Source organism: Gossypium raimondii, chromosome 5, assembly GCF_025698545.1.
Source record: "Gossypium raimondii isolate GPD5lz chromosome 5, ASM2569854v1, whole genome shotgun sequence".
In the NCBI taxonomy this organism is placed as follows: domain Eukaryota; kingdom Viridiplantae; phylum Streptophyta; class Magnoliopsida; order Malvales; family Malvaceae; genus Gossypium; species Gossypium raimondii.
Window position 1 is genome coordinate 1,758,820 of NC_068569.1, and position 26,725 is coordinate 1,785,544.

The window sequence follows — 26,725 nt, forward strand, 5'->3', positions numbered from 1 at the left end:
TTAGTTTTGGTCCATCTAATATATCTAAATTTAAGATTTAATTTCTATACTTTAATTTTTAACATAAATTGGTCCCTATATTTTTATAATGTTATTAATTAGTCAAAATAGTTAATATTATTAACTTTTCAGTTAAAACATTACATTGTTATATATAATTTGAATACCTTAAGAGTCTTAAAAAGCTGACACATGGTTTCTTATTTCTTTTAGGTTTATGTACATCCTATCCTTTCTTTTTGCAGCTTTAGAAAAAAGATTAAATTTCAATCCTTTATTATGCTTAAATTTAAAATTTAACCACTACGCTTTAATTTCTAATGTAATTTATTCCTTGTATTTTTATATTGTTATTAATTAGTCCAAATAGTTAATATCATTAATTTTTCAATTAAAGTATTACATATATAATTTGAATGCTCTAAGGATCTTAGAGACGAATAAATAGCTTTCTATTTCTTTTAGGTCTGTCGTCTGTATTTTTTTTATAAGACAATGATCAAATTTCAGTTTTAGTCTTATACTATATTGAAACTTGAGATTTAATCTATATACTTTATTTTGACATAATTTGATATTTCTACTTATAACATCATTAGTTAGTCTAAATATTTAATATTTTTAACTATTTCAATAAAATTGTTGACATCAATTTTTCGTAAGAATAGTATTTCAACAAAAAATCATTTTATTATGACGAGTTCGAATGAATGTTTTAAGAGAAAAAAATCATATAAACATTTTCAAAGTTATTTTATTATTCCATGATTACCAAATGAATTTTTTAATTTTAAAATGTCACATCGTTGAATTTAATAGAAGAATTTTAACTGTGGTTACAATTGAATTTAAATTTTAAATCCAAAAGGTAGAATGTTTAAATTTCGAAACTATAAATAGAATTAGAATATATTTTAACCTTCAAATTTGTCTTGTGAAGCAAGGGAATCGTACTAGTGATTATAAATTTATAATTGTAGGGTATGGCATTTACGGTTCACTATTAAGAAAATAAATATTTTAATTAGTCTTAAACTTTATTTAAGAAAAAAAGCCTAAATTGATTAGAATAATAAAAACAAAATACAAATTGGTCAAAATTTTAATATTACGCTCGTATCTAAGATTACTTAAAGAATGGGCCATAATGAGATTACACCTTATATTACAGGATGATCGTAATGTGATATTACAGGATGGTCGGAATGTTGAAATCCAAACACCATAATCACATTCTAAAAAGTAACATTACAGGTCGTAATGTTACATTTGGCGAACCAAGCACCCCCTTAGTGTTTTAATAACTAGATCGATTGTTAAACAGATCAAACCACCAGTTCCTGATTCAATTAGTTCGATTGCAAGACCAACAATAATTAACAAAAAATTAAAAATTCATAAAAAATTTATTAAACTGACTTAACTTGTTCAACTGTTGATTTTTTTTTCTTGATTTTTAATTTTTACCAATTTCAAGTAGTTTTCAAATCAATCGGTTTAACCTTTTGTTCGAACCGTTATATCAACCAGTTTTCAATTTAGTCTTGTTAGTGGGAAAATTAAAAACTTGACAAAATGTATCATTACGGAATCCAAGTAGTTGTCAACCATAATTAATGAATAAATTTAAAATTGTTATTTAAAGTATCATATGTGCTCTTTTTATTCCATTTAACATTTAAACGGAGAGAAGCATCATATGTGCTTTTTTTTTTTATCAAATCTCATAGCTCTTTTCCAACCCTTAAAATTAGGAGAATAATATGTTTCAGCGCACTAAAACTCACATTCTTTTGCACCAGCAACAATGCCGATGCCAATCAAGCTAAGATTCGATCGGTATTTGTGGAGTTTTTTTAAAAACTCTATAAATAAGTTGAGAGTTTGACAAGTATATTATAAAGTGCAGTAAAAAAATTAAAATTTTTTATTATATAAATAAATATGACACATGTCACACACTCAATCCGCTTATATAGTCTAATGAACTTCACAGGTAGTGTATCAAATAATTATACTTAAAATATATACTTAAGAGATATTTGTCGATTCCAATACCATTTGTGGAGTTTTAATTTTCATCAACGGTATAATAAATAATAGAGATAATATAATTTTTACTCCTAAACTTGACAATTAGATTCACTTTGGTACTTGTATTTTTTCTCACTAACTTAACAACAAGATCAATTTTAATCCTTAAACTTAAATTATGTCAAGATTTGAGGATGTGATGAGTGTTTAACTAATTGACTTGAAAACTATATTTTAAAATAAGATTAATGTTAAAATAAACTATAACAGAAAAAAAAATCTATATTTTAAAAATGTAAAAATAAAGAAATGGAATGCTTCTCCTCATTTAAATCCTATTTATAAATTATCATTTGATATAAAAATGCTAAAATCATCACAAATATTTTAAAATGTTTTAATATTCTTAAACAATTAATGAGTTTGCAGCCAACCGTAGCTTGGATAATGAAAGGAAAAGAAATCGGACTGTGGTTCAACTTGGTCGGGCATCTCTTTTAAATATAGGTTAAAAAAATAGTAAAACTCGTAATTTAATTCACGTGGTTTATATATCAACTTTAAAACGTCTAATAAAATTTAAACTTAAATTTCAATAATTTATTAAAAATAAGAGAGAACATTTGATGTACTATCGATATATAAGTTTCATGTACCATCAATCAATAAAAAATAACACATCATCATTTATATAATACAAAAACATTAAAAGATTTAAAATAAATGTCAATAAATTTATCTTGTTAAAAATAAATTTTAATTATAATCATTAACCATAAAAATACAAAACTTTAAATCCAAAACCCTAAACCTAAACCTAAAATTTAAAAACCAAAGAAAAAAATTAATATTATTTCTTTTCAAGTCCTTCAATGTTATTTATTTTACATCGATAATCAATGTACGGTGCCTTAAATACTAATTCATAAAATAAAATAACAAAAGTAAGAAAAGGAGGCTTCAGCAGAGCATTGCGTAACCTATTTTAGCCGGATACGCTACGCATTACATTACAAGAGAAGTTAGGTGCATTCTATTAGATTTAGAGACAAAAATAGGTAATCATGAGGGAATATTTTCAAATTATGAAATGCTACATACATTAAATTATAAAAGACAGTTAGGTTAACGTTGGTAACCACAAAATACAACATTAAAAACAACTTATACTTAAAACAATCACTTGACCCTTGAGCAAGGTATTAGATTAATTTTATGAGCCAAAACAGAGCAATAATCAGCAGTTATGATGAACACACAGAAGTAAATCACCTCAATCATTTATAGTCAATTTACAAACAACTGAAAATTTTCTTTATAAGGGGAAAAAATGAATGCTTCCTCTACTCAAAATATATCATCTATAATTTTAACAACGAAAATTGAAAGCACCACTTTGGTTGAGAGAGCGGGGTGAAATTTAACTGTACAATCAACTATACAAATGTGTCATGTTAAGCCTTCAACTATGAAGGCTGATCCTCACTTCCGTTTAAATCAGAAACCTTTGAAGCCGGTGATCTTGCCTGTGAAGTTTGTGATGGGGCTGTGAGGGCGTAAGTGAGTCTAGATGAAGGATTCTCAATTAGACCAGCAATTCCAGCTGCAGCAGATTGAGCATTAGAAGGAAGGAAAAGGTCATGTTTTTGATCTTTGTAAGCACTCCAAACCTGCAGGACGGATGGAATAATGAATAACAGCTAAGAGAGGAGATATGCATACACTATGAGTGAACGAATAATAGACGAGAAATGCCTCAAAACTGTCGATAAAATGTCCATTTTTAGAGGGTCATAAAACTCTTTATCTGTAGAAAGCATGTTTGAGGACTTACATTAGACGAATTCAATATCTCACGGACTTTAACCCAATGAGCTCCTTCAGTTGCAAATGCATGCAAAACCTGTGTCAACAAATTTAAAAACATAACAATAGCATTGATGGTAAGCTAGAATCGGTCGTAGGTGAAGTGAAAGTTAGCCAAGAATGACTGTAGTCTAACCTCAATTGCAAGCACCCTGCCAATAGATGCTTCCGATTCATTCCATTTCATCTGAGAGCAAAATCCACTTCTTCCTCCAGCTCTCCAATCAAGAAGTCCCAGAAGAACTTCAACCAGACCAACCCTGCATTATTTAAGATTTGTAACATCATAAACAACAGAACAGAGTTTGAATGATAACACGATATGAACCTCCTACACCTAAGCAAATCTACGATCATCCAGTACATATTAATATATGAACCAAAAATAGAAGTCATCAAGAATGGTGGAATTCTTAGAAATTTCTTCTACTAAGAAGAGAAGATTATGCGTTTTTGTGAGTGTACTTTTAGCTTTTATTCACATTACTTACTTAAGTCCTTGAGCAACAAGTGCATCCCTAGCTCGATTACCAGCACCAACAAGACGTTTTAGTGTTTCCAGCGCTAGAATGCTTCCCCCTTGCCATCCTATAGCTTTCATTAGAAGTGGAACAACCTGCAAAAACATTTTATTGGGTAAATAGGAGCATAGAAAATTTCAAAGACAGAATATTAGTACACAACCTAAACAACCCAACCTCCTTGCCCGTAAAAAGATTTTCAAAGCAGATTAAAGAACAAGGAAACACCATGTAACCAATTACAATGACGAATGCATGAAACTAAAAGGAATATAGAGGCAACAAAAACAAAAAGAACATAATACATAGGCAGCTGTTAGAACACGTACTTGAGGTGTTCCAACACTTGTTGCAGCCATGGCTTCAGCACATATTGTACTGGCAGCAAGCTGATGCAGAACCCGCAAACAACTAAGTCGCACAAGTTCTTGTGGAGTTTGTGAAGGTTGCTCATCAGGTTCATATGCTAGGCCTTCCATACTATTGCCATCTTTCATCTCACCTAATGACATAGTTTCTCGTTTTCCTTCAAAAGCCACAGCAGCAACAAGTTTAGGCACATACCCTAGATAACCAACATGGTCTGCAAGTGCAGGGTGCACTCGCAATAATGAAACCAAAGCAGCAGAAAGAAGCAAAGGAAGCCCAGAGTCCACAGATTGTGACTCATAATGAGTGGCAGCAATAGAAGACAAGTACTGGTCCAGAAGCCCTTCCAGGAATCTCTTGGGATTTCTAAGAGGGAATTTGGGATCTTTAAGGAATAACCTGACATAGATCCCACCAACCTGCATTGATTGTGAAATTAGTTCACCAGCAAATAACAAATAGAAAATTAGATAAAGAATATGTCACATAATACCTGTGGTTCATCTCTCATCTCCTGCTGCGAAGAAGGTTGCTCAGGTACATCCCAGTCAATGACACGGCCTTTTGTTTGTTCATGGTATAGATTTGATACCATAGTAGCAATTTGTGCAGACAAAGAAGCTGCCATGGCTGGTGTCCATACGAGTTCTGGCGTTTCTGTATTCTGCTCAAGGGCAGACACAACAGCTTCACCAGGGCCATCCCTTATGATTGATACTAGGCCATCCGGAAAAAACCTTGCTAATGTTATGGCAACTCTAGGTCCATGCATTGGCTGCGCGACAAGCTTACCCAATAAAGAGGCTGCTGCCGCTCTTTGCTGCAAGGGTATTTCTTCTGCACATATCCATTTCTGACATCACTAAGATGGTTCTTCTAAAAGAAAAGAATTGAAAAAGTGGGGAAGACATCATTACCTTGTAAAGGCAAGAGAAGTGCAAGAATGTAAACAATACCACCATGCTTGGCAGCTGCCCAAGCAAGTTCAGGCGTGCTTGCCAAAGCATAGAGAACATGAAGTGCCCCTTCTCTGCAAGCCGGGGCAGAGTGGAGCATTTGCAGCAAAAGAAGAAGATTAGACCCGTCTGCAACCATGGCCTCTGAGGAAGAAGCATATGCAGTCAAGAGAGAGAGAATCTTCAGGCAAAGCTGAGGAATGTTGCTTTCTGGAGCAACAGGCACAGAAAAGCATTCAAAAATTGGCAATAGCTTCTCTTTAGTAGAAAATATGGAAGCCAAATTTGAATGCGTGCTCAGCAAGTTCTGAGAAAGAAAAAAGTTGTCAGAAACATTAAATTCTTTATAACCTAGAACACACAAGATAATAATTACCTTAAGTGACTTAAGTCCAAATTGAAGGTTCTTAATCATCAGATTTTCTTCCTTATCTTTCACATCAGATGTGGCCATAGAGTCATCAGGAACTTGCTGCTCGTTTACTGATGTACCAGTTGTGTCACTCTGATGTTCATCAGACTTAGGGGATGAGATGTTGATATTAAGTATTTCCCGAACATTGTGAACTAGAAAAGCTATAAAACCAATCAAAGCCACACAGAATGCTTCTGGTTCACTGATCTCCAAGTCAGGTTGATTATTATAAACCCTCAAATAAACATTGCCAACAAAAAGTTCCTTTGAAAGCGCTTCATAGCCAAAGATATGAGAATCTTTCAGGTCATATGAACCGTCTGGACCCAGGCTAGCACGTTGCTGATCCACAAATTTAAGCAGTTCCGCTCGAGTTGCAGAGTTCCAGATGATCTATGATAAAGAATTTATGAGACTAAGAATATCAAGGTAACTAAGATGAGACAACATAAAAGCACATTGTTTACCTCTGGTGACTCCAAGTTTGAGTTCAACTTGGACAGTAGGTCTTTTGGTACTTGATCTCTCAACATACTGGCAAGTTTTGGAGTTAGTAAAGCTCTGAGCGCATTGACAACAGGTGCATTATAAGGTGTTGAACTCTCGTCACTGCATAACCCACTAAGCCTAGATAAAGCCTGAGATGCGCGTATAGCATGCATGTTTTTTGCAATTTGAACACGAGCACCAACACCATGCGACTTTGACGTATCAGAATCCTCTGCAGTTGAGTCATACTGAAGCAACAATGGCAACAGGTACCTTAAGAAACCACATTAACAGAAAAAGAGATTAATCAAGTTATAAGGTTGCAGACTTAATATATATGATTTCCAAACAATTTAATATCAAATCTGAAACTTGTTAACAAACAAGTAGAACTGTAAAGAATAACAGCTTCAACAGCAATAAAGCCAAACTGATAAAGGTAAAAGCAGTTATCTGAAACTCAGCCTCCACTATGTCTTTTCTTCCATAGCCAGTAGAAAATGTAAAAAATGAGGATGAAGCAGGAAAAAAGAAGCAAAATTCTAATAAGTTTATTATAATAGAAATGCATAAGGAAACTAATGGCACCAAAAAGATGAATACATAGCCCATATATTAAATGTTCATCCACGAAAGAACAAAAGGCCTATAATATTTTACATTGAAGAGAATGTTCCTGAACTTTTCAGTGTACTTGACTTCAAGCAAAAGACAATAGTAATAAAAAGGCAGCTATATATATAATGGAACGCCTAAACAGAGTTTCACAGCAGATGAAAAGAAATTTTTTTGAATAGGTTAGCTACATAAAAGACTAAGAATAGATTAAATATTAGCCACGCAAAAATATGGCCACAGAAAATTTGACTAACAGTGTTCCAAACATGCATGAAATTCATGATACAAACAAGGATTGGATAGTAAAGATGAGCCAATTTACCATAGCACTCCAGCCTTTATGAAGGCATCTTGCAAATCAGAGGACACAGAAACATGAGCAATAGTCTGGAGGGAAGCATCAAGAGCTGCAGGCACAAGCTCAAGTTCAGTGCAGTGCACTATGTCCTGAACCAGTCCAGAAAGCTCAAGCATCTCATCCCTAGCAGTCTCAAACTGACTCAGAACAGAAAAGGTTCGTATCACATTGGTAACGATGATAGCAGATGGTTCATTTGCAGTAGTAGTCGGTTGAACTACAAACATGCAACGAGAGAGAAGTGTCGCTAGAAGTTTTATCCCACCATCTCTAACAAGTTCTTCACCATTCAATGAGGAAGATGCACACCTAACATTAAAATAAAAAAACATGCAAAGGGATGAAATCTCTAACTCAAATTTAACTACTAAAACCAAAGTTACATAAGTATGTATTTGTAAGAAGAGGATCTACGTAAGCCAAACAAGCTCTGATGCCGTGACAAGAAGAGGTGCTCTCTCAGAGGAAAGAAAATTGTTATCTTCTTTGTCAACAGTTACTGCACTGAGCAACATGGGATAACCAGCATATTTAAATGGTACCAGTACATCTCCATATCGTCTGTACAAGATGCATTGTCCTTTCAACAAAAGCAACAACCTCCAAGGCTGGGGACCTTGCAAACCTTGCATAGTGGCCTATATAAAGAGAAAAGATATGGTAACTCATTTTGGAAATCAAAGAGCGTTTGAGGGTAAATTATTCAAATTTATTTCATGCAAGTTAGTACGCACTGAGCTCAAGACCAAACATCTACCTGAATTCGTTCATAAGCCCTCTGTACAGCAAGAAATTTCTCCCTCCCTTCAGGGTTTTTGTCAGGATGGTATTTCATTGCAAGTTTCCTATACTGTCTCTTAAGCGTCTCTTCATCAATGTTTTCAATTTGTTTGGATATGGTAGATATCTCTTCTGTCACCTTGTGAGAATACTTCTGATCAGCAACATCACTGGATACATCGCCCAAAGTAATCTCTAAGATTTTGCAAGCTTCTTCCTCAGAAAGATCCATTGGTTTCCGTGTCAACTCTTCTCGCCACATTACTAGCAAGGACTGTAGAAACTCTACATGCTCAACAATTGGCCAACTTGGAAAACGGATCTCATCACATAAATTTCGAAGATAATAACGGTGACACCACATTTCATCTCTAAGCTCTGGATAAGTAACTGGTGGCATAGGAGCATAATCATATAAAGAATGACAGTGTTGTGACAGCTGCTGGGGGAAATCACCAAGATGCTGCAAAACCTTCGGAAAGAAATAAAAAAAGCATCAAATGCAGGTTTCCCAACTAGTAGTAGTAAGTAGAAGTGCAACTTTATCCTAACTAATTGACCTCAGGAGATATTATCTTCTAGCTATAGTTTGACTAAGTAGTTTCCACTCATCTATTTACATATTTCTGAACACAGTAAGGTTTGTGTGTTCAGAAAACCATAAGCTGCAAAGGAGAAGGATTAACTCCTTGGGAGAAAAGGGATATCTGTCTCTCTCTCTCTCTCTCAAACACACACACACACAGATAAAGACAGCCACAGAAAGAATTCAGGAAAAAGACAAAAATCATCATATATCATCTCATCCAGTTGTTACACTTCAGTTTCTAAGATTATAATATTCTTCAGACACCTAATTGAAAATTTCTCAATAAATTATAAACCTGCTAATGCTATTTCTTTAATATTATAAACAATTGATGTGAAAATTGATCAAATAAGGCATCAAGCTATCTAATTTTTCACTATCTATACGCTTATATACTTAAATTTCATATGGGCACCTAAAAAGTTCCTAGCTCCACCCGTCAGCGTAATTTCTGGATGTGAAAGTGCAGAGTACGCTTAATGTAATTTTAGAAAAATTATTTCTGCTCTCGCAAATCACTATAGCAAATTAAAAGAATGAGTCACCTGACAAATCAGATTTTCTGCTCGCATTTTATGTGTCCAAATGATCTCAGGAGTATCAGAGTCGGAAACCATTGCTGCAGCAAATGCAAGAGGGCCACTACGCTCTAAAACGTACAGTAGAGATTCAGGCAGAAGTCCACCTAATACACTACGTTTAGCAAGGGGTAATGAAGAGGAAACTGCAGCTTCTTCTCCACCATGAAAAGCTTGAAGTAAATGGGTTACTGAGAAGAGTTGTGCAATAGAAAAGAGGTTGGATCCAGCGTATGCCAGGGCAAAATAAAATGCACCTGTGCTATACAGACGCATCATGGCCTTTGGATTTCTGGTAACAATAGCCTTCAGCAACGCAGCAGCAGCCTCAACAATACTTGGCTCCCCAGACAGCATAGCCTTTCAAGGAAAAAGAATAGACACAACTTTACAAGTAAAAAACTTCAGTGGTAGACTGTAGTACTATTTATTAACAACAGCGACTACTAAAAATCTTTGCTAAAAAACTTAAAATGTCATTGTGAAACTATTTGCAATATCAGCAAGGCACGACTAAATTATCAAGTAAAATGGCACCTGGGCTATATGTGGAATGCAACGAGGACTTGACAGAATCCTTTTTACCCTTGGAGTAGGGGTGACCATTTCACCAGCATCATCTAAGTCTGAATGTGCAGAAACCATGCTATGTAACACAGAAAGTGCAGCCTCTCCTACCTGCAAATAGGATTGTCAATTAGAAGCCATCAAGAAAGGGTAAAGGTAAGGTTGGACCTTTAGCGATGTCTATGATTATAAGACCACAGGAAAACCAACGCTTAACGGATGTGGCATGATACTGCTTAACAGTTTGTTTGTGCCACAAAATTTGTTTGATCATGCTTTTCCAATGTTCCCAAACCATTAAACTGTGCTCAAAGATAACTTGGGAAATGAAATGCAAGAAACAGATAAGTATTGCCTCTTTAACAATGCCTTAGATGAGTCCAATACAAAATTTCAGACGCTAAGTTCTTTAAACTAGAGATGATGAAACCCAAACATGATTCAGTATACCAAATTGCGCAAAGTATGTCCAAAAAAGGGAACAAAAAAATCAAAAGGTAATCACAATTATGAAGAAATCCAGATTTTCAAGTATTAACAAGCAGAGATTGAATGATAAGAAGAGTTCAACTCATTAATAGACCAAAGTTATCACTGTTTATGCATGATACAAAAGCAGTTCTGCAACTAATATAATGCAGATCAGCATGACATTGAGAGAAAATACCTGAGTTGGTGTAAGGACAGGAACCCGACCAGATAGTGCCCAACGAAGCTCACGAATATCTCGTAACCTCTTCCAGTCTACCATCCCAGAAGCCCAGCACCTTGTTGTCCAATCAATAGCATTCTTTGACCACAACCTTCTGATAGCATCCTTCTCCAAAGGTCCAACCTCTTCACCATCTTTGTCAGAATACATCCATTCCTTTAGTGGCTCCATAAAAGCAGTAGCAGCTATCAAATTTGATTGCAAAGGGATGGCAGTCCTCTCTGAAGCTTCATGAACCACTGTTAGCAAATCAACGGCTAGTACGCACCCTCCCACCAAAACACAAGATTCCACATTAGCTAAAACCTTCATCAAAACCTGCCCGTATGTAAACACAGAGTTGCTATTAGTTTGAAATTTATCAGGAGTTAAAACCAAATCAATTTTTGACAAAGTTCAAGCCCACTCCATCTCTTGGCTCTTATCACAATTTTAAATAGAAACTCTTACTGTTTGAAATATGTATCAGTATCAAACCTAAATACTTTAGTAAAGATACCTTCAAAAGAAGAAGTAGACGGTGTCTCAAAGTTCTATCATCTGTTCTGTCCAAGAGAACTGTAATATGTGCAGTCCCTTCAAAAGGGCCTATTGTATTGCAATGGTGTTCATACACAATTGACATAGCCCTTGCACAAAGCTCCCTAACTGAAGAGCCTCCACCTCCTCCAAAACCATCTAACCTTCCCACATCACACCAATCATCAGATGAACCCAGTTCATCCGGTACAGCACCACCTACTGTAAGGCCTATGTCAGCATCACATAAAAACCGGTGATAGAGTGCTCTGAAGAAAGCAACAGGATCACGAAGTGGAAAATCCTGTGCCCTGTCACTACTACCACTCTCAAGCAACAAGCGGAGATAATACTGACCAACACAAACCTCCTTGGACAAACTAGGATAACTGATCGAGAACTCAGAATAGTTCCAAGAGATCCTCAGAATACATTCTTGGTCACTCATAGTCTCTACTGTAGCACATCCAGGAACAATATCTTCAGTGCGCCCCTTCTCAACATCCAACTTGTGAGCCTCAGCTTGCAAAGCCTCCCTCAGCTCTTGCCTAGTACGCTCATTCCAGATCAAATCTGCACGGTTATGATCAAGGCTAAAAGCCCGCCAGAATTCAGGCCAATTACAAAGTAGGCGACCAGAACCAACAGGTGTGTTCTCCACAACAACCTGAGCAGGTGTTGGAAGACCAGTGTTATGTGACCCAACTACATTGCTGTCAGAATCAACTGCATTTGAAGCATTTATTTCTGATGCTCCATGCACATTTGCTGATGGGACATCAGTGGAAGCTGCCATAACCAAATGGCCATTTTGAGAAATTCCTGTGGAGTAAGCATCAGTTGTCAAACTTTCCACGGAGTAAGCAGCAGAAGATTGGTTTGAAACTTGACCGGCATTAGGGTCTATGGTAGATTTCTGGTAACCAGCATTCATCTGCCTCACAGCATCACCAGCTTCAAAATTATTAACAGAAGGGAAAGGTTGCTCTTGTGATGTAATCCCCTGCCCTGTACGACCCCTCCTCTGCTGAAGTAAGCGACTCTGTCTTTTGCTGGTCAATATTCCTTCTTGAATTGAATCTTCAAGTACTCCATCAGAACGTGTGTGCAAATAAGCAACAAGTCCTGGAGGCAAAACTCTAGACAATAACTCTAGAGCTGGTTGGTAGGAATCTGCCCATAAGGCAACAAGCTGTCGACTAACCTCACGACGCTCACCATCAAAAAGGAAAAATGCATGTAATAAATGCCTCAATAGAGCACCATCACGTAAAGCAGCCTCTCGCATTGACTCAGCGGCAATTGCATCTTCTTCTGCAATAGTACGCATTATCACGGCAACTGTTTCCCTGACACCTTCTGCAGGATGGCCAAACATAGCAAATAAACGGCGCTTCAAACCAGCTACTTGGCGCAACAGCTCAACAAAAACTGTGTACTGGGTAGTTTCACCATGTGGATCACATATCATAGCCTCCAGAACTTCAACAATAGTCATGGACAGTAAAGGCGACACAGACATTGGTTTCAATCTGTTGACAAGGATACTAACATAACCAGACTGAGAGAACAGTACAGACTTAGTATGCATAATTGTGGCATGTTGCTCCCCTTTAGAATCTGTTAGAAGATTTGTATCCCTAGGACCACCTCCAATGAGTGCTGCAACAAGCCCTGCTGCTTCAGCAGCTATACCCTGAGATCCATTTCTAAGTAAGCCCATTATTCTTCCAACGGCAGCAGGAAAAGACATAACATGAGAAGCAGCACTTTTGGAAGCTAACAATCTACGTAAACATGCAACAAAGCCCACCACTGTTGCAGCTGCTTTAGGTGAAGGAGGAGGCAAGGGAGAGGACTCCAGAGGAAGATTTGGTGTTGCTGGAAGCATTGTAATCAAGGCCATCATAGCCACCTCAGGTACTTCAATATTAGGAGGCACTCCACTATATGGAATGCATGCATTAAACTCCCTTATTCTACGCCATAGCTTAGCTCTTGAACCAGGAATGGAACCACCTTCAGCGACAGCATCTTTGGCAGCAGCAGCCAAGTGTTTCAAATGCATGGATGCACTTTCCATATCAGCAAGAGCGAATTGTTGCCCAAATTGCAAAGTAGCTCTCCCACAAGGTGGATCAACGCGATGACCAGGAATTGTCAACCTTGGTAAAACAGGTACGGCACACTGACGCTGGATAAGTCAAAGGTCAACCAAACCACATTAACAATTTAATTTATCAAGCAATAATGCATAGACAAGAAGAGCAAGTATGATACATAAAGAAAAGAAACCCTGTACCTACTTCTATTTGCAAGACATCACGAATTGCAGCAAGTAAGTTATCTCGTGAGGTGCTTGCATAGACCTGTAAGTCCCAGAATACATATTAATTGCATACGGTAGACAATTAAGCTTTCAAAAGAAAAACTTATTCTCACATGGATGGGGCACCCATCATTGAATTCAATTGCAAACATCTGGGGCTCCTCTGCAAATCGAACAAGACAGCTCACTGACGATAAAGGACGAACAATAACAGCCTGCATACATCTAAGGAAGATTCTCAGCATTTGATAAATTCTGTCAGAAAATTCCTCAAAAATGATTAAGCCTTTAACATTACCCACCTAGTTCGTGCACAATCTAAAACTTGCCTCAATGCCTCTTATGTGTTGAACTAACAGTCATGCTTTTATTGTTACATGAAATGTAAGTAGTAAACTCTCACATGAAGATGCATTCTCTGTTCTAAATGAAGTATAAAACCATAAATAGACCATTTCATTCCTACATTTTAAATTTATAAAAGCAGTACTTCAGCAACAACATTTTCCCACATAAATAACTTGAATTATTGTTGAAATAATTAAGGGACAGTTACCAAACACTTCGGCTTTAACATATTAGCAAGGATGGCCATATCTAGCATTCAGGCAGCCCCATTTCAAGGGCAATTTTCAATTATAAGCCCAATTGGAGCAATGGCTGAAGTCAATTAAGTGTTGCACAAAAAACACAATTCAACTCCTAAAGCAAGTTATGCACCAAATATTTAGCAGCTACTCAATAAGTGTGATATGCCAAATCTAAATTTTTATTAGTGGATGAAGGTCGTTAGCTTACTTCATAATTATATGGCCGCCTTTCAACAAGGGAGGCTTTTGTGAGGATGAGTTGACGAGAGACAGCATCCCCATGCTCTCCTAGTCCTCCTTTTGGACCAACACTGAAACTCAATCCAGGAACATTCAAAGTTCCATGAGCAGCTGAACGCAATCTTGTCACATACCAACCTCCGCAAGGGGTTTCTGCTGCTCCAACAGCCTCTTTGGCTGCATTTTATTTATTTATATTTGCATATTAATGAACAAAAGACCAAAATAATTACATCCAAGAAAGAGAAGCAGCAAAATGACGATAAAGAGGAAGTTAAAGACTGAAAACAAAAAGGAAGTTCTTTTATTAAATTACCTCTTTGCTTTATATACTCTGTTGCAGTGAGAGATTGTGACTTGTCTACAGAAAGTGACACTCCAACCATTGATTTAGCAGTTTTAGTCTGCAAAATTATGTTTAATTATTAATTATCAATGTAAAATATATGTTAAGCTATGAACTAGAGGGATAAACATATACTATCCAAGATGGATCAACTTTGTTGGACAGGGAGAAATCCACAAACATTGGAAACACAAGCACTATGGATGGAAACGTGAATTTTGGAGAATGGGTTCAGATTTGGTTTCTTATATAAATAGTGAGGGATAGACGTAAAAATTACCTGAAAACTAGTTAAACTCAATGCACCAATGTATCTGAGAAGATATAAGCAGCTGAATTTCAAATTCCTAAATCGTTAAGGCATTTGACAATTGACATCCAATATTTAGGCTCTATTTGTTTCAATGTAAAAGCTTTTACGGGAAATATTTTCAGCCTTTTCCGATGTTTTTTTCATGTAAAATAGGATGGTCAACGTATAAGGTTTTCCAATCAACATAAAATTACTCCCTTATTCCTGTATAATGTCTTACCAAATTTTTTTCCGTAAGACATTTTCCAAACTGGTAAGGCTCTGTTCACTATAACACCCCATACCCTACCCGAACATTAGGTCAAAGCACCAGGATGTTACATTCTCTACTACATTCTTAAATTATCAAATGTTTTTTTATAAACTTTCATAACTTTTCAATTTAGTCCCTTTTTGTCATAAAAGTTCAATTTTCACTAATTAATCATATTAAATCAATTTTTTTTCTTGTTACATTTAATCACATAATTTATCTCAATATCTTCTAACTACCAAATCCATGACTCTGAAAGTAATCAAGAAAGCCATGCTGAGTTCTATAACCTACATCTTTACTAATTCAAGATCCATCTCCCTTCACTCTTTCAAGTTTCAAATGCAACCAAGGCAAAAGAAATTGATGAAAGTACATTAAAGAGATCATTAGTACCAGACTTGAAATTATAGCAGAATTTGTGGTCCCTGAAGCTGCTTGAAAAGCTTTAGATTTCCTTCCATATAAAGGGCAAAGAACGAAACCACCATGATCAATGCTTTTCTTCCCATAAGCATCCGCGAGTAGAACAATGGCGGGGGAAGACATGTCTCTAAAATCTAAGCACCATCGAGGATCTCCAGATTTTAAATCAATAAGTTCAACCCCAACATATGTGACCTTCAATTTCTGAACAGACAATCAGGTATTAAAATCTTGGACAGGCAATTCAATACATAAATTTGAGGTAATTAGAGAACCCAGACGGTTACAAATCAACCTGTGCATTCTGCTATTTCGAAATACACTTGATCTACAACCAGTTGATTTCAAGCACATTCTCAGAAACAACCACATCTCAATTACCAAAATCTCGGATCTCAAATTCAATAGTCAAGTCTCGATTCTTTCTCTTCTTTTTTTTCTTTCTAATACAAGCCTTGAATCTTAATATTTCCATTCTCCCACTATCAAAATGTCAATGACTCAAGTCCCAATAATTCCTAATACTCTAAAGCTACCCTAAACTAAATGACATAAGCAGTTTTAGACTAAACCTTAAACAACTAATTACTAAAAATTATAATAAGCAACTAATTAATTTAAATAAATCTCAACTTATTCAATTCTTTAAAGTTTAATCAGCTTCCTTTTTATCTTTGCATCATTCTGCCTTTATTGGAGAAAATTGATTCTCTTCTAGTTTTACAATGCCGAAATAGAAAAGCTAAAAGAACGGCAATTACATTTTAACAATAAAGCTGAGGAGAGCCAAATTCATCAAATTAGTAACTAATTTGATTAGAATTCAAATTTTAGAACTTTATGAAGTCAATAAACAAATGAAAGCGCTATACTAAATCCAGCAGAACTTACTAAGAGGATCCATTCGGCATGGTGTCCCCGTAGAAGCAACACCGGAAACTCCGCCACTGGTGCCAGCCGATTCCAACTAATTCTGTGCAATTCGGTTAAAATACTCGAGCGATACCGCGACGAAAACTTTATCGCCTTAAATTTCCCTTTTCCATCGGTCCTGACGCTCATATTAAACTCAGTAGAATTCTCATCCCTCGAGATAACTGGCATGGCGGTTTCGAAATCCCTCGAGGCATCATATGAATTCGTTACGGACAAAGTCGAGGGATCAAGTGTGATGATCGCGACGTTAGAAATGCAAAGGATTCGCTTATACCGACCGCGCCAGGAGTGCTTGATAACGAAATAACGGGCAAGGTACTCGGGCTCTTCCTGGGGAGAAGGTGCGGTGATTGAGGAATGGTGTTGGTCCATGGAGGAAGTGGGTCGGGTCAAAAGTAAGGGATGGGTTGTCACGGAGTCGATGTAGTGGAGAGGAGGAGCATTGTCAGGATGGAGGAAGTCCCAGAGTCCCACACGAGGCGCCGAGGCAATGCAGTGACTGATTTGCTCCTAGCTTCTAACCGAATACTCGAGATCTGCCACTCCCGCCAATTTATTTTCTCTGTTTTCGCATCAATTATATAATTCCTAAAAAGAATAAATTTAAATTCACATTAAAAGAAAGAAGAAGAAGAGATCGGACTCCTATCGCGTCGAAGTTTGAGCTTCAAAATTAATCTTTGATCAAGAAATGTTGATTAAAAGGACAAAGAAAATGAGAGAAAGGAAGAAATTAAATTGGATTGAAACAGAAAAGGAGAAGGGAGGGACAGCTTGGAGAATAGACAGCCAAAATAATTCTATTGCGGTTGGGTCGGGTCTTAGCCCAAAAACTTTTTCATCTCTTTTCCCGCTCCGGTTTGAAAATCTATTATGTTATTAGTTTAGGTTAAAATACCTAGGAGGTCCCTGCATTACAAAGACTGGGTCAAATTAGTCCCTTTATTATTGAGTGGATCAATTTAGCCCTTGTATTATCAAGTAAGTCCAATTTGTAATAGAGTTAACCTTTATGATTAAAAAATCAACTAAATATCTTAAATTCAAGGTTAAGAAAAAGACCTTTTTCACCACCGAAGCTTCAAGTGAGAAAAAGACAAAAAACCAACTGAACAAATGTAGACAACAGCTACAATATGAATTTTGATGTACCGAAATACATGTCTGAATTAGTTACCACGCGGATCAACTTTATCCAGAAACTGAAGTAACTTAGTACAAACAAATGAACATTCTAGTTTTAAAAAAAAAAAACAGGAAAAACGAAAAAAGATCAATAAATCAAGATGAAGAAATATTGGAGCAATTATCAAAAGTGCTTCCAACATGTTGAATGACAAACCCATAGATTTTCCTCTTCAACTTCTCAACTTTGTCTATCAACGGTTCATCCCCGTTTGAAACTGCCTGGTCTAACCAATCATTGACCCGCTTTAACTGTGATAAAACGCCTGCAATGGAGCCACAGTCCAATGGTAATGCTTTACTACCACCACTAGATGCTGCACACTCACCGAGCATCCGGAAACCAGCATCCAATGATTCCTCGATGAAGCGAAGAAACCAAATTTCCATCTCGGATTTCAAGTTCAATGCAAATTGCACCGTCTCTTTCATTCCTTGACCACTGGTCCATATTGTAGCAGTAGGTTCCAGCTGTGGCAATGAACTAGTTTTGAGTTGGGTTTTGGACAAACTTTTCTGCAGAGCTGATGGAGATTCATTGTTTTGTGGGGTTAGAAGGGAGACTATCTCAAGATCAGTAGCCAATGCAACTTCAACCCATAGAGAAGAAGATTTGGAGGCATTGTCTGTGTTAGAATTGTGTCTAGTTGCAACAGTATCAGCAATCCCAGTATACTTCACAACATCATTATAAATCGATAAAAATTTGTCGATTGTAGGCAACGGATTCCCAGCCTTTGATTTAGAGGAGAGTTCAGAAAACATGCTGAAAAAATAAAGGGGGCACAAAATTAGGTGCAGAACAAAATATTTGTCACATCATTCATTTACATGCTAAAACATTGCAACACTTAAAACGTAATAGGCACTAGTTCATATGCATGTTAGCATGGACCCTAACCTTAAATTCCTGACAACTGACTCTGTAGCAATGGCCTCTTCCAATGCCTCTGCTGCAGCTTTGGAGGCAAGAATTCTCCTCTGCATAGCCTCCTGCATTAGGACAAGGTTTTAATCAATGTCAGCTACATTACAAATCAATATTTCAGATAACAGAATATTTTGTTTCTGTTAAGATCCCTGTCAATCATTGGAATAATTGTTTTGATTTGTTTATCATTAATGTTGATTGTTGAGCATATCAGCATTCCACAATGATAAAATGCATACGGCATAAGTTCATAATGTCAGCATTGCAATCCTCAAGGGACCTCACTTGCATAAATTTTAAATTTAACCCTTAGGGCAAAAATAGTCTAGTTACAATAAAAATTGGACATTTTCTACTTTTTAGTTTCAATGATGGTGATAAGCACTCATAAGTCATAAATGGTGATCCTAGTTCTTGTACACAATCATGGCATGTTAGCTATACGTTTATAATGAAAGTTCAATACACTGCGACGTTGGGTGGTGAATTGGTCTTATCCACCCAACATTAAAAAGCATCACAAAACCTTTGTCAATTTAGACTAGAAGATAAATTAAAAAAACACAGCAACTTAAATAAGAAATTCTAATAAAACAAAAGCAGTAAAGCACTATGATAAAGGGGTAGAGAACAGAAAAGCACAACACATAAATTTATTTATTTAAAAAGTTAAAAAGAGGAGCTTGATTAGCTTCTTGATAATTCCACACTGCCCCATACCTTTCCAAGCTTTGCAAGGTCAGCAGAAATGGTATCCCATGCAACACTGCCATCAGTCCATTTCTTTTCATGAATGGTGACTCCTGCCGCCCCATTCGCAGATGTTGCTTTCTCTGGGGCCGAACCATCTTCAGGTGAGCTAGCTTTCGTTTTCTCATTGCTAGAAGAATTTTCATCATTGGATTTCTGACTATGTACATCACTTAAACGTCTTGAAATGGCCGCCTGAAGAGAAAATAATCATGTCAAAAATCCAGAAATGAACTAGACTCAGAATTGCACATATAACTCAGATTCTATTATATAAAATTGCGTTCTTAAAAGCCCACCGTGGGATATTATCAGTTGAAATGAGAACAACAAAATTCTCCCAAACTTAAATTGCATATCAACTTCAAATAAGCCCCAAATTTGTTATTCTTTTTGGGATTTGGTGATTTATTACTCAAAGCTAGCAAATTAAGAAAAATTATTTACCTGAGTCCGCAAGATTGCTTGCAGATCCGGCTTGGACTTGACAGAAGCTTTCTCCTTGTGTTCCCCTGAATCTTTCTCCAGCTGGTCATCCCAGCCTTTCCTACTACTCTTTGCCGATCCCACCAGAGCTTCGGACACCTTCGAAATCCCAGCAACAATCGTTGCCATCTTCTTCTTCGAATCCCCAACAGCCGGCGAGACCTTCAATACCCCAGACAACCTCCTCCCTGGAGAAAGCGATGCTCTACGAGCACCTGGTGATGCTTGCTTCCTTCCGTTAGGCGAAGGTTGCCTATACCTCGACGGTACTATAATAGCTGGCTCTCTCGCCACTTTCCTATTATCTTCCTTAGCTGCAACCAAGCTCGGTACCACGCATTTTGACGGTACCGGAGATGCAGATCTCTTCCCCTTCCCCGCCGGAGATGGATCTCTTTCCACAACCGCCGCATTGATCTTCTTAACAACTGAACCAGAACGTTTGGCGGTGGCCGGTGACGAAAATCTTTGCGGAGGCTTTTCTGGAACCTTGGATTCGTGTTCCGAATTTTCATTAACTTTCACATTATCTCTCGGAGCGAGAGGCTGCCTTGCTCTGGACTTCTCAGTTTTCGTATCCTTATTCTCGGTTGAAATCTGCTGTTGATCCAACTTCTTATTAGACAAGTAAACCGCAATCGGATCCACGGAGTATTCGGATTCGGAAACGGGTTGTATAACGAATTCCCTTTTGGAAGTCGAAATGCGGGCAATGAGAGGGTCAGGAGAACCAACGAAAGGGTGGCGACCTGCAATGGGACGGATGCCGGAGACACGTGGCACGGGAGAGTCAAAATGGAAGCGGTCAACGTAAACGAACTGACCTAGCTGGAGCCGGTTTGAGAGGATCAAATCCGTGTCGCGCTCAGAGAGAGAGACGTAGGTGGAGTTGAGGGAATCGGAGAGTTGAACGTAGAAGCCATGGTTGGGCCATAGGTCGGAGCCAGCGAGAGCAGGGACAATACCAATTACTTGGAGGAGAGCCGAGCGGTGGTCACCGGTGACGCGCGTCGGCGAATTCATGGATTGGAGAAGCTTTAGGAGGATTCCTGGGTTAAGTGAAGCCATAGCTAGGGTGGGAGGGATGGTAGGGGGAAGGGGAAGGGGAATGGGGTGAGTAAAGAAGATGAAAGGAGGGGGATTCAACCGTTACGAGTTACTAGATTCAAATTTAAAAGCCCGCTAATATTATTATTTTGCTTTTTTTTTTCTATTGTTTGAATTCAGGTGGGACCGGGTCTCGTGACAGAGCTGAAAGCTGTACCCGACCGTTACGCATCCATCTCTGGATTTTTCTTCTTTTTGGTAAAAGTAACGTGGAAGTCCTTATAGTAATAGTCAAATTACATTTTACTCCCATTATTCAAAATATAAGTAAATTAATCCTTATGCGTTAGATCTGAAAGCAAATTAATCATTTCTGTTAAAAATTTTATCTAATTTTACTGTTAAAACTAACGTAAAAACAAAATAATACTATGTGTACCTTATATTGACATACAAAAATCAATTTTAACAGTAAAATAAATAAATTTATAATAAAATATATTTACTATTTAGCCTAACGTATAAAAATTAATTTATCTATTTAAAAAAATTCAATCTAACTTTTAATTTAATAACTTCAAATCCTTGTTGAAGTTTTATAGGAGAAGAGAACTAGGCTAAAAGGGTTACTAGAGTGCGGAGTATTAAAAGCATATCATGGCTTAGCACGTGACTTCATTGTGTTCAAAATTTACTCTTTAAAATTAGGGTAAATTCTACTAGTGATCAATTAATTATTAGTTTTTTATTTAATAACAAAAAAATTATAAAAGAGATTTTATCTTCTTTTTTGTCATCAAATGATAGTTTTTAAATTTGGTATAATAGTAACTTTAATCTCATTGTTTATAAATTATGTTAATTTACTCTTATTCTAAAAACTTTAACCCTCAAAATTTACACATAATGCAATTTGGTATTTTTTACAATTTTACTTTTCTTTGTGATATTGAGTGTTGATTTTTATATATTTTCAATCAAATTTAGTTGATAAATTTTTAAACTTTTAGGTACCTTCAAAAATAATTAGGTGAAAGGGTTATAAATAAAACAAAAGCTGCAAAATGATCAAATTACATGATGTGTAAATGTTGGGGTTAGATTTTTAGAAACAAAACTAAATTAGCACAATGTATAAATGTATAGGGTTAAAGTTACTATTATGTTAATTTTAAAAGTTGCCATCGTTAGTCAATTAGTAATTAAAAACAAAATTAAATACTTGGATAATCATTTTATAACTTTACATGTTTAGATGATCATAAAAGAAAAAAATACTAATAGTTAACTCATCATTTATAATTAGATACTCAAATAAAAATTTACTAATAATTAACTCACTAAACTTTCTTTTAATCGGGACTGTGAAGTATCATTTTAACGATTTTTTTTTTCAAGCAGAAACTTTCATTTATGAAAAAGAGTGATTTTAAACTAAACTTTTCAAAGGTACTTCTCAAAAGTACTTTTTAAAATCAATGAAGAACTGACTCTTAGTATAACAATTCAAAGTGGAAACCCAATCCAAAGGAAGGGACAAGCTAACCCAAGTCCGAAAGCAAAAGAAAATCACCGAGGATACTAATTCTTAAAATTTTACTTATTAAATTTAAATATTTTAAAATATGTACATATTTATTAATTTGGTTTTTTTATCATGGACATGAAGCAATGATACCATGAAAATTTGAAAAATTAGGGAAAAAAAACACTAGTAAATAATAATAGAAACATGAAAATATTTTATAAATTATAATAATAAAATTATTTTTTTATGTTATCCATGTCTATCTTATGATTCATGCTTAAAATTCGCGATTGATCCACCAATTTTCTAACCATCCAAATGATTTTCTAACAAATTTTTTATCCAATCGAATTGATTTTGTACTAGTTCAATCTTCTTCCGGTTTTAGAATATCAGTTGAACGGTAGGATTATAAATTTTTATTCAACTAATTAATTTAGTTCGATTCTAACAACCATATATCGTGTTACTTTAACGAAGTTGTTTTTTCAAGCGGAAACTTAGAAGGCCCAACCCAAAGCAAAAAGATGGACAAGCTAAGCCTAACCCAAAGAAAACGAAAACAACGGCTATTGGCCCAACCCTAGATCCAATAAATCCAAGCTTCAAAGGCCCGCGAATCGTTGCATGAGCGTAGCAGACAACAAACAGGCCATATGCCTTCTACCAATAAAAGGTAATGAAGAAAAAATCATTTTTTTTTCTTCATTATGGTTATCCTTAACCCTCGAAATGATTTATCTCAAAATATTGCACACCCAAGTTATTAAATACAGTTTTACGCCATTTTTTTGTTATCGAAAAGGAAGATTTGCAGCGAATGAGGGGTAAGAAAACCCAAATCACGTAACAAGTTGATTTGATTTTACATTCGATTTTTCAAGTTTTGGGCTCATTTAATTTGATATTCAATTTTTTCCGGTTTTAGTTTTGAGATGCTCTCAGTGATTTTATGAAATCTCAATTATATATATATAGCAATCGGATGGGTGGACTAATTGGTTTTTAATTCCATCGATTAATTGATGTGATTCCGATAACATTAAATTATTATTTATAAATTTAATAACGTGAAAAATTAAATTTGAAAAATAGAAGATGAAACTCTTATAAATAAAAAATATGCACTACAAGAGTGTAAACACGAGAGTATATTTTAAAAACTTTTATAAATTTTATAATTTCTTTAAATTCGCTCATTGTGCACCATCAATCATCATCCATTCTTAATACTGTTATAAAAGTTCATGCTGTTGGATGGAATCTAAGTTTTAATTTAAACAAACAAAAAAAGCTTGAAAAAATTGTAAAGTTTAAAGATTAAAATATTGATTCTTCCCAAAATATTTTATGTGGTATTGGTAAGATATGCTCAGCCAGACACCTTTTAAGTTCAACATGCTTATTGTTAGATATGATATCTGAAGTGTAACTGGAATCTGTAATAGCAACAAGGAAAATCGCAGCATGCGCATTTAACAACCGAATTTAGCATAAAATCCCATCCAATTTCAACCATAATTTTTCTTTCGGTGATGGAGAAAATAAAGCAACAACTGAGATGATCAATGAACCAGATTGCGAGCTGCCCTTGTCGAGAAAACCATGCTTGCTAGTTGCGTGAAATTTTGACTCCACCTTATAAACGACCTTCAACTTCACTCTGCATCTAACTGTTGCGGTGTTCCTCTGTTTCGCCAGACTTAGAATAGCATATAATATACAGTGAAGAAAAACATATAAAAATCAATATTAAGGCTCGAGCGCATATCCAATCAATTAAAATTCATTCATTTTAAGATTTTCTTTATTTGTGATTTAAATTATTTAAATTTTAAAAATTTATAATATTTGCTTTACTTTTAATTTAATAATGACACATAATTGAACATAGAATAGCCTAGTAATGCCCCCTCAAACCTTCTCTTAGATACACTTTGTGATGCCTATTCGTCTAAAGTTATCTTGGAGCCACCTTAGAGGTCATCTGCTACATATCTTTTGTAGGGATCATTGAGAGACCACTAGAGGACAACTTCGTACATTCTAAATAATTACAATATCAAAATAAAACCACGTAGCATTATACATGGTGACAATTGATCTCTAAGTACCTTGCCATCTAACCGAGCATACAAACAAGTCTACCAATTGTATTATATATTAAGTGGTACTATCAAATGAGAGGTATCCTCTTGTATATACACCAAAGCATGAGGGACAAGAGTCTTCTCCTCCAAGAAAAACCAAAGGGTTCCCAGTTATTTCCTTCCTCCTCTCATCCTCTCTCTCCACCTTTAACCTCCAGCTTTTTGCCTAACGTAAGTAAACCGGTCCTCCAATCACCACCGTCCTTTTCTCCTTATTTCCCATTGTTAAACATTTCTATCGGTAAATTTTTTTGAAAATTTTTATTTTATAAGTGGTATAGATATTATATTCGAAGTAATAGTCTTAATCGTTTATTAATTTTATTGATTTAATCTTAATTTACCGCACTAATTATATGAAAAAGAAAACAAATAGGAAGAAGCAAAAATTGTTATTTACACATTGTTTCTCCTCTGGTATTGGCATACAAATGATTGCTTTGCCCCTGAATCCTTAACCCAACCCCATCCCAAATTCCTAAATTCTATGCCTACGGCTAATCCCGTTTTCCAGCGCTTGATTCTCTTTTCTTTTCTTCAAATTTCTTTCGAACCGAATCTGAGAAGCCTGTTTTCCAAAATCCAACGGATACCCGAAAACTCAATCCGAAATAGAATGATCGTGCCAACACAAAAGCATGGAGACACAACGTCCCAGGATGTAAAACCTTGTTTTCTGTTGCTTTGCCATCAACAAACAACGATTCCCGAAACTAGGCTGCCGAGGTTTTTGAGACCTGAGACAAGGATTGGATTTGGTGCTTGAAAAAAAGCAAGTAGCATTAGACATGGCGGATTCTGAAGGCGAAGCTTATGACAGAGGATTCTTTTTGATGTTGATGATTCTTCCTCTGCCTTGGCGCACGAATTCAAATGACTGCTTAAAGCTTTATATAAACGTTTGACGGTTGTGGCCCCCACGTTTTTTATTTTAGATTACGTGTACGTAGTCAATTCCTGGAAGCTAACCTTTTTTTTTATGACATTGCTGCCCTCCCTGTTTTTTAAGAAATTGGCAAATATTATTTTATTTTTCGGATGAAGTGGGGAAGGTAGCCTTGATAATTTTCTAATATTTATTTATTTAAATAATTTGATTAACATATCAAATTAACAATGAAATAATATTAAGAAAAGCATATTTATGGAATGATTTTTTAATATTTAAGAAGATATTATTGTTAATAATTATTTTGTTTAAATAGTTTGATTAACAAAAAATCATTATCCTGGACTTTCCATATGGATTTTTTAGACGAAGTATGGGGAAAAGTCGAACTAAAATTAAGATCACCGATCTAAAGTTTTTCTTTTTTTTTTGCTTAATATAAGTAGATAACACTATCAAAAGAAAAAGAAAAAAGAGGACAAAATGATAAATTTCTATGAGTAGCATTTGTCATGGTCAAAAGAATAGTGGGGTGATATAACCGACAATAGATGAAGTGGCGAATTTCGTTATAGGTATCATAGAAAGGAATTTAGTTTACTTAGCTTAAAATAATCTTTCTTTAAAAATAACATCAGTTTAAATCATAAATAATTTTAAAAACTGATTATTAACTTTTGTTCAAAGCATTATTATTAGATATTATTTTAAAAAATTCACCAAAAAAAAAAAGCCAAAACAGAGGTTTGGCAGAACCTTCCATCTTACTTTTCTTTTCATAAAAGAATCTAGGGAAGAGATGGAAACAAATTCAATTTCAAAGTGTACTGAAGGAACCAGATCAGATGCCGCCCCCACCACATTCGATCACCGTCCATCCCCCTACGTGGCATTCTTGTCGTCATTTTGCACGTGTTTTCCGTGGCGGCCTAAACAACTAGCTGGGAATAAGAAT

At 35.7% G+C, this 26,725-nt stretch overlaps 3 protein-coding genes across 5 annotated transcripts; all 3 read right to left on the reverse strand.

Moving 5' to 3' along the window:
- Nucleotides 1-3,204: 3,204 nt before the first annotated feature.
- On the reverse strand, nucleotides 3,205-17,531 carry LOC105768735 (dnaJ homolog subfamily C GRV2). Of its 3 annotated transcripts, none has more exons than XM_052631242.1 (22): nucleotides 16,760-17,531; nucleotides 15,839-16,072; nucleotides 14,847-14,934; nucleotides 14,499-14,707; nucleotides 13,814-13,915; nucleotides 13,678-13,740; nucleotides 11,352-13,565; nucleotides 10,808-11,170; nucleotides 10,159-10,251; nucleotides 9,541-9,933; nucleotides 8,384-8,878; nucleotides 8,041-8,264; nucleotides 7,591-7,935; nucleotides 6,629-6,923; nucleotides 6,123-6,554; nucleotides 5,708-6,053; nucleotides 5,284-5,627; nucleotides 4,751-5,209; nucleotides 4,392-4,516; nucleotides 4,037-4,160; nucleotides 3,869-3,937; nucleotides 3,205-3,704 (listed from the first exon to the last, which is right to left on the reverse strand). In XM_052631242.1, exons 1-22 carry the CDS (start codon nucleotides 17,174-17,176, stop codon nucleotides 3,501-3,503), a joined length of 7,638 nt encoding a protein of 2,545 aa, XP_052487202.1. In that variant the 5' UTR covers nucleotides 17,177-17,531; the 3' UTR covers nucleotides 3,205-3,500. The 3 variants fall into 3 exon arrangements, with proteins under 3 accessions (XP_052487202.1, XP_012444317.1, XP_052487203.1); XM_012588863.2 differs by having other exon boundaries at nucleotides 10,111-10,251; nucleotides 16,760-17,530; XM_052631243.1 differs by lacking the exons at nucleotides 13,814-13,915; nucleotides 14,499-14,707; nucleotides 14,847-14,934; nucleotides 15,839-16,072; nucleotides 16,760-17,531 and having other exon boundaries at nucleotides 10,111-10,251; nucleotides 13,674-13,735.
- Nucleotides 17,532-17,913: 382 nt separating this feature from the next.
- LOC105768736 (hypothetical protein) lies at nucleotides 17,914-21,289 on the reverse strand. The gene is made up of 4 exons (XM_012588869.2): nucleotides 20,118-21,289; nucleotides 19,641-19,865; nucleotides 18,891-18,982; nucleotides 17,914-18,755 (listed from the first exon to the last, which is right to left on the reverse strand). Exons 1-4 carry the CDS (start codon nucleotides 21,222-21,224, stop codon nucleotides 18,086-18,088), a joined length of 2,094 nt encoding a protein of 697 aa, XP_012444323.1. The 5' UTR covers nucleotides 21,225-21,289; the 3' UTR covers nucleotides 17,914-18,085.
- A 3,891-nt stretch (nucleotides 21,290-25,180) lies between these two features.
- Nucleotides 25,181-25,756, reverse strand: LOC105768738 (small polypeptide DEVIL 10). Its single transcript, XM_012588872.2, has one exon. It carries the CDS (start codon nucleotides 25,669-25,671, stop codon nucleotides 25,483-25,485), a length of 189 nt encoding a protein of 62 aa, XP_012444326.1. The 5' UTR covers nucleotides 25,672-25,756; the 3' UTR covers nucleotides 25,181-25,482.
- Between the last annotated feature and the right edge of the window lie 969 nt (nucleotides 25,757-26,725).

Excerpts from the sequence above, each read along its gene's own strand:
- LOC105768735 (XM_012588863.2), bottom strand. The coding sequence starts at position 17,176 with ATGGACCAACACCATTCCTCAATCACCGCACCTTCTCCCCAGGAAGAG. Across the intron at positions 9,934-10,110 it reads GCATTCCACATATAGCCCAG|GCTATGCTGTCTGGGGAGCC; the intron begins GTGCCATTTTAC and ends TTTCCTTGAAAG. Across the intron at positions 6,054-6,122 it reads TTGGACTTAAGTCACTTAAG|AACTTGCTGAGCACGCATTC; the intron begins GTAATTATTATC and ends TTTCTTTCTCAG.
- LOC105768736 (XM_012588869.2), bottom strand. The coding sequence starts at position 21,224 with ATGGCTTCACTTAACCCAGGAATCCTCCTAAAGCTTCTCCAATCCATG. Across the intron at positions 19,866-20,117 it reads AAGCAATCTTGCGGACTCAG|GCGGCCATTTCAAGACGTTT; the intron begins GTAAATAATTTT and ends TTTTCTCTTCAG. Across the intron at positions 18,983-19,640 it reads ACCTTGCAAAGCTTGGAAAG|GAGGCTATGCAGAGGAGAAT; the intron begins GTATGGGGCAGT and ends GTCCTAATGCAG.
- LOC105768738 (XM_012588872.2), bottom strand. The coding sequence starts at position 25,671 with ATGTCTAATGCTACTTGCTTTTTTTCAAGCACCAAATCCAATCCTTGT.